This window comes from Marmota flaviventris, chromosome 8 (genome assembly GCF_047511675.1).
Source record: "Marmota flaviventris isolate mMarFla1 chromosome 8, mMarFla1.hap1, whole genome shotgun sequence".
Taxonomy (NCBI): domain Eukaryota; kingdom Metazoa; phylum Chordata; class Mammalia; order Rodentia; family Sciuridae; genus Marmota; species Marmota flaviventris.
In genome coordinates, this window is record NC_092505.1 from 40,480,132 (window position 1) to 40,487,561 (window position 7,430).

At 39.1% G+C, this 7,430-nt stretch overlaps 1 protein-coding gene across 1 annotated transcript in view; it reads right to left on the bottom strand.

The window, feature by feature from the left end:
* Window positions 1–7,167, bottom strand: part of Parl (presenilin associated rhomboid like) — a 54,273-nt gene extending 47,106 nt beyond the window's left edge. The window contains exon 1 of the mRNA XM_027951523.3: window positions 7,007–7,167. Coding sequence (XP_027807324.2) covers window positions 7,007–7,131 — 125 coding nt within the window. The 5' untranslated portion in view covers window positions 7,132–7,167. The remainder of the gene's footprint in view (window positions 1–7,006) is intronic.
* Window positions 7,168–7,430: the final 263 nt, after the last annotated feature.

Below are 7,430 nucleotides of genomic sequence, written 5' to 3' on the forward strand. Positions count from 1 at the left end.
ATCCCTTTATATGTTCGCCCTCCTCTCAGCAATTCTTTACCATCCCAAACCATTTTTACTCCCATTATATTGTGTAGTACTTAATTATATGAATTATATTGAATTCTTTGTTGTTCCCTTCATCTGCCTATGACAACACTACTTCCTTATTCTAGTACCTACTTTGTCCAGCCAACTTTTTTGTGCCTTTCAGAATATGACCTCCTCCAGTAAGTCTTCCTTAACTCCCCCAGGCTTCAAGGATCTCTCCTGTGCCCTTCCAGAGTTCTAAATCGATTATAATGTTTATCTCAATCACTGCCTCTAATCCTACTAGATTATAGTGTTGTAGTCCTTGTATCTTTACCACCAAGCATAGCTCCTAATAAACAAGTTAGTAATAATCCATTAGAAGAAAGGAGTTAAAATGTTAGTTAGGTCTGGAATGTAGCTCTGGGTAGAACACTTGCCTCACTTGCATGAGGTATTGGATGCGATAAAGGGAGTAGTGTCGGCTCTTATGCATACTCATTTGTGCGCGCGCACACACACACACACACAGTCTGTTAGTCTTACTTTGACTATCTGAAAGGAAAGTCGGACTATTTACTAAGATAAGAAAAGCTAACAGCTTCAAAAGAAGACTAGAAGATGCTGAGGTCATGGAGCTTTTTATTGCTAAAAACTGGAACTTACATTTCTATGAACAAGGAATTGAATAATCTGTGATAGATTCATATAATTAAGTACTATACTTGGCTAAAAGAAAACCTTCACCTGATGATCATATCTCAGGGAGAACTCTCAAAAACAATGAGCAAACCCCGCACAGTAATCCCAGCAGCTAGGGAGGCCCAGGTAGGAGGATCACAAGTTCAAAACCAACCTCAGCAACTTAGCAAGACTCTGTCTCAAAAAATTAAAAAAAAAAAAAAAAAGGACTGGGATGTGACTCCAGGGTGTTTTGTTAAATGCCCCTGGATTCAATTCCTGGTCCCTGACCCCACCAAAAAAAAAAAAAAAAAAAAAAATGACCAAAAGAAGTCAAACAAAAGAATATTCAAAATATAAAATATACAAAATATATTTTGGTCTGTGATTTACATATGAAGTTGAAAAACAGGCATATGAAGTTGAAAAACAGGCACACTAATTAACATGTTGCACTAAAAATCAGAATGGCTGCCTGGAGTAGGTGTGACTTTACTAAAAAGGGGTGAGAGAACTTTCTAGGGTGATGGAAATTGTTCTTTGCCCTGATTTAGATGAATGGTAGCACAGGTATACATATTTATCAGACTTCACTGGCTCTAAAGTTAATACTTATATATTGTACAATATGTAAAGTATGTCTCAAAATATTTTCAGCATAAAAAAATATGCTTGTAGGATATCTAGGTGGAGGTATCTTGGAAGCAATTATACTCAAAAATGGTATGTCCACTATACTATCACATGTGTAGACTACCCTCTCTCCTCAACACTGAGCCCACTCAGTTCATCTCAGAAATCATGTAGCAAGGAGTGTGGTGATAAAGTAATTTCACTGGAAAGTTTATATAATTCAGAATTTATTCTCAAATAAGTGATATTTCTTTCAAATAAATCTATTATAGAAAGTTAAGAACTTACTCAAACAATGCTAATGTTGCTCTAAATCTAAATGCTTTTGAAATCCTGTTAAAAGTCTTGTGAAAGAATATCCTTTAGCAAACACTGTTGAATGGCTAAATTCAAATTATTTCCAATCCTCTCTCCTTGCCTGCTTTTTCTGTAGTGACCAGGAAAGATAAATATCTTCAATTTTTCAGCCTCTCCTGAAGTTAGGTGTGGCCAAATCACACAAAACTCTGGCTAACTGAGACTTAGGGATTTTTCAAGAACCTCTTGGAAAGGTTTTGCTTACCTGATAAAGACATATCACTTATGTCTGTCTCTATCAAACACAACCACTCCCTTTTTTCTGCCTTGAACAATGCCTTAAGCTGAGCAGTTATCTTAAACATCAAGAGAAAGACCCAAGGATTTAGATATTAACCTTGACATTTTTTGAGCTACCAAGCAACAATAGTCACTTAACTACAATAATCTCATAATACTTAAAATAACTTGTCTAAACAAACCATCAGTTTACTTTCAGCCAAATGAAATCCCAACTGATATTTCAAATGGTAGATGTTAAGTCTTTGCAATTGATTTGATTTCTATTAAATGTTCCAGGGGCTGGGGATGTGGCTCAAGCGGTAGCATGCACCTGGCATGTGCAGGACGCTGGGTTCGATCTTCAGCACCACATAAAAATAAAATAAAGATGTTGTGTCCACTGAAAACTAAAAAAATAAATAAATATTTTTAAAAACTCCAAAGTAACTTAGATCTGGTAAACAAAGAAGTAATCAAAACAAAATGCCACTGGGGACCAAAACAGGGTCTGGCAAAGTAACCAGAACATGTTTACTATAGAGACAAGTTGTATTGGTGGTTCCTTTCATTTCTCTTACTATACCAAGAAATACAAAGTATATGAATCTTTTATATTGCCAACAGCTTAAATTAATCAACCAAATCTAGTGAAAGATTACTTCTTCCACATCTCATTCACTTAAAATTTTGAAGCACAGGGTCTTGGGATGCGGCTCAAGTGGTAGCGCGCTCGCCTGGCATGCGTGAGGCACTGGGTTCGATCCTCAGCACCACATAAAAATAAAGATATTGTGTCCATCTAAAACTAAATAAATAAATAAATATTAAAAAATATTTTGAAGCACAATGTTTGGAAAGAAACACAGACACTAGGGTGGGAATCTAGAAGCAAAGTCAGATCTTTTGCTTACACTATTTACCTTGTGAATCTCATTAGAAACAAGCACAGAGTTGAGGACCTTAACAAGAGTGTTAAACAAGCTGATCCCAGGGCTAAGTTCAGAACTTATCAGATACAGTATATATATATTAAGTGTGTATGTAGATACAGAAAATTACATTTGGACATACAGAATAAAATTCAATACTATGTCTTGGCTCACTGAATCTATTGCCTAGGATGCATTCAAAAGGTACACAGTGGAAAGCCAAGAACTATTCCCCAAGTCCCCTTGTAGTGAGGGTTTCAGATGTAAATAAGATGCTAATGAGACACATTGGCATTTCACTGGAATTCAAAACTGAGTTTAGTAAAAAGATTTGAGGCATCGTATTTGCTACCAAAAATAATGGTGGAAGCAGCACAGATCTTTCTTTAGTCAGCAGATCCTGATTTGGCGGCACCTTTCCGAGTTGCCTCAATACTGCGTAACAAACCACTCTAAAACTGACTTAAGACCACAGTTTATTATTTCTCATGATTCTGCCAGTTAGCTGCCTTCAGCTGGGCAGTTCTGCTGGTCTCACCTGGGTCACTCAAACAGCCAATAATCAGACTGTTTGCCTGGAGCTGGGGAATCTAAGAAGGTGTCACTCCTTATTCTGAAGCCTTAGTGCTGGTTGTCAGCTAGCTCGCTCTCTGCACAATCCCAGAATTTGGTAGTCTAGAAAGGGCGTCTGCCATGGCAGTGGGAATGTCCAAAAGGGCAAAAGCTGCAAGGCCTCTTGAGCTTCTGGACTTTAGGCCTCCCCTAGTAATATTTCTGCCACATACTACAGGTCAAAGGAAGTCACAAGGCCAACTTCAAGGAATAAGGAAATCAACTCCTACTCTGAATAAAGCGAGCTGCAAGATACCAAAGCCATGTTTTTTAATCCACATACCAGTAGTGGCATTTAAGATTCTGAAGATTTAGTCTAAAGCAATAATTTTCAATGTTAATCACACATTAGAATTTCTCTTTAAAAATGCCATACCATGGTCCCAGCTTGAATTAATTAAACTGGAACCTCTAGGAGTGGGGCCAGGCCCTCAGTGGTTTTTCTCAAGGTCTTCAGGTAGTTCTCATGTGCTGCCAGGGCTTGGGGAAAACTTTAGTCTACATACAAATCACCTGGGGATCTCATTAAACTCACATTCCAATTTACTAGTCTCTGGGGCAGGATACATTTGAGAGTATACATTTCTGAGGTTTTAAATTAGAGGTTGACAAACTATGGCCTGCAGCAGGGTGAATTTGATCCTCCAGGTAAGAGCGGTTCCTACTTTTTTGAAATGGGGATTGAGCTCAGGGCACTTTACCACCAGAGCTCTGGATTCTTGAGTTTCTAGTAGCCACACAATTGTTATGGTTCTGTTCTTAATATGATCCCATAACTTTTAAATAGAAAAAGTCCATATATTTGAAAATATCCATATAATAAAAAATATCCATATATTTGGCTTACTGGTGAGATAATAGTTTCACTATGAATTGTTTTTACAAGTTTGAAGATGAAGATAATGTGATAATAAAGCTTTAATTATTTACCACTGGTGAGCTCAGAAGTTGATAAATATACATATGGGTCAGTGCTAATATCTGTTACTAAATTCTATATGAACAAAACTAAGTAGGAAAGGCCTAATATTGAAAATAGACAAGATGTATCTAAGCACACAGATCAAATTCATTCCATTTAAAACAAAATAAATATATTTGGGCTGAGGAGAAATCCTAAATTTTCTTAAAACTGATCTTTTGGTGGGGGTACTAGGGATGGGTTCAATCCCTAATACCCCCACCAAAAGACCAGTTTTAAGAAAACGTAAGCAAGCATTCTACCATAAGTTATATCCCCAGTTGTGAAGAAAGAGAAAAAAGAGCCTTAAATAATGATGGGTTAAGCAGGGAAAGTAATTTAACACACCTGATTTACTAATTTGCCAAGTGTCTTACCTAAATATATTTAAGATTGTCACTTCAATCTAAAAAAAAAAAAAATTAATCCTTACGTAGGTGCTACAGTCAACTTTTTTCTTCCCTTAGTTTCATACAATCAGCAAATTATGCAGGTCTATTTTCAAACCTAAGTAATGTTTTTCAGAAGTTCTGCCAGAAGCTTGATAACAGAATTTCTGAAGAGCGTGAAGTTTTTTTATGAAAAGGTTAGATAGTAAATGTTTTAGTCTTTTTGGACTGAAATCTGTTACATCTTACTTTTTTGTTTTACCCTTTAAAAATGTAGAAATCATTCTTGGTGGGCACCCTGGATCTGCATAAGTTTGTAGATTCTTGTATCACCACCTACAATGCCTGGCCCCTCTTCAGGCCCATTACATCAGTCACATGGACTGAATCATTATTCTGCACACTGATTTTAGAACCAGAAGAACTCAAAGCAGACCTAATAAAGGTTATATAGAAGGTAATTCATATTCCAACTTTAAGTGCCTGTTTCCAGAGACAAGGAGCAAATACTATTTCAGGCTTACTCACATTTTCAAGTAAAGCACATTTTTATATACAACCACAAAAATGTCACTTTCAAACTTTCCACATAAGTAGCAAGCTTTTAAAAAAATCAGGTGTTAATCTTCATCATCACACATTTCTTGCTCATTGTTGTTCCAAATGGTCTTTACAGCCAGTTTTTATTGGAAGCTCCTCATTAATCAAGTTAGAATTCTTCCTAAACATTTCTTTTCCTGATTTTTTTTTTTTTTTTTTTTTTTTTTTGGTGCTCGGGCACTTAACCACTGAACCACAATCCCAGGCCTTTTTAAATATTTTGAGACAGGGTCTCATTAAATTGCTTAGGGTCTCACTAAATTGCTAAGGCTGACTTTGAACTTTTAGTCATCCTGCCTCAGCTCTCGCTCAGCCTCTTATTCTTTCATTCTTTCTTAGCCCTCAAACCATGGAATTTCAAAAGGGAGTTAAACAGTATCAGATTAAATAGTATCAGGACTATTTTTAATCTCACTACCTCCACCTGATCTCCTCAGCTCCAGGATACAGTATCATTAAGCTAAGATACATTGTATGAAAGTTTTTCACAAATGCCTAATAAAATTCAGCTGGAGTGCTTGTACTTAATACTAGTTCTTCCATTCTTCCTATCCCTCTCCAGATTCTGATTTTATAGGTTTAGGGTGAAGAATGGGAAATGACAAACTCTGTAAACCCTCCAGGCGATGCTCAAGATTACACAATAGCTTCAACGTATAGAAGCTTTAGTTATTTACCACTGGTGAGCTCAGAAGTTGATGAACAACTCAGGGTCCTTGCTCCCATCAGGTGGATTTGAGACAACCATCTAACCAAGTCAGAAATTAAGAGGATTAAAAATCTGGATGAGGCAGGCACATGGGAGGACAGAGTTCAAAGCCAGCCTCAGCAACCCCGAGGTGCTAAGCAACTCAGTGAGACACTGTCTCTAAATAAAATACAAAATAGGGCTGGGGATGTGGCTCCCGAGTTCAATCCCCAGTACCAAAAAAAAAAAAAAAAAAAAAAACTGGAATGAAATTTCAAAGTCAATACATTAGATTCTTGGACTGTTGAGGGATTTATCATCTCAATTTAGAATTTATCTTAATGCAAAACCAGCAATTACTGTTAGACCATACTCTTCACACAGCTTCTACTCGGGCACGTTAGGTGGCTTTCCTTCGCTGTCTCAATTCAGCAGAAAAGTCTCTTAGGACTTTGCAAGAGGCACAGTGATGTTTTCCTCTGACTCCGTCCTCTCTTGGCCGTCTAAACGCTAAAGAAGGTAATTGGCTGTAGTGAAACACAGGCTTAATACCCCGACTGATGGAATATAAAATCTCAGCTCTACTGTTCTACCAACTATACAACTGCTTGTTAAAAACAACTTAAAAACTAGGTTCAATATTTTCCTCTCAGGATTATTAAGTGTGGCAGCAATTAGCCCTCAACTGTTAGCTCCTCTTCCCATCATTTCTCTCCCAATAGGAATGTGGAAAGCCCGGACTCAGCAGGGGATTAAGCCGGGGCAGCTCACGACGCACACCAAGGAACTGAACGAAGGCCAAAGTAGTAGAGGAGGGGGAGAAAGCAAGTAAGAAAGGGATGAACGCCCCGGATGGCCTCTGCCCCCGAGGATGCGCGGCCACAGTTCAGGGACCCAGAAGCTACAAGCCTGGAGAAGCCATTACCTGCGTCCGAGCAGCCGCGGCGGGGCCAGGGCGGTAATGAGCTCATTGCAGCTGCGGCCACCCCTCGGCGGAGCCCACGCCTGGCCGCAGCCCCAGCCTCTATGTGCCCAGCCTCGCCACGCCATCTTCCCAACCTCTGTCCCACCATGGCCCGACCTTACTAACCCCGACGCGTAACCACTTCCGGGGCGAAGGAAGAACCATAGAGCACCGAAGAACATCCTAGAGCGCCACCACGCGGCGCAGCGGAGGCGGGACTGGTCCGAAGTACCAGTACCTGACTGGTGCTGCGTGGTTCTTCCTCTGCTAAGCCGGGGTCTCAGAACCTCCCGAAGAGCGGCTTGGCGTGCGTCGTCTGCGGATGAGGAAGACGGAGACGAGGCCTGGAAGGAAAATAAAAGGGAAAACTAACATTATTGAGTAT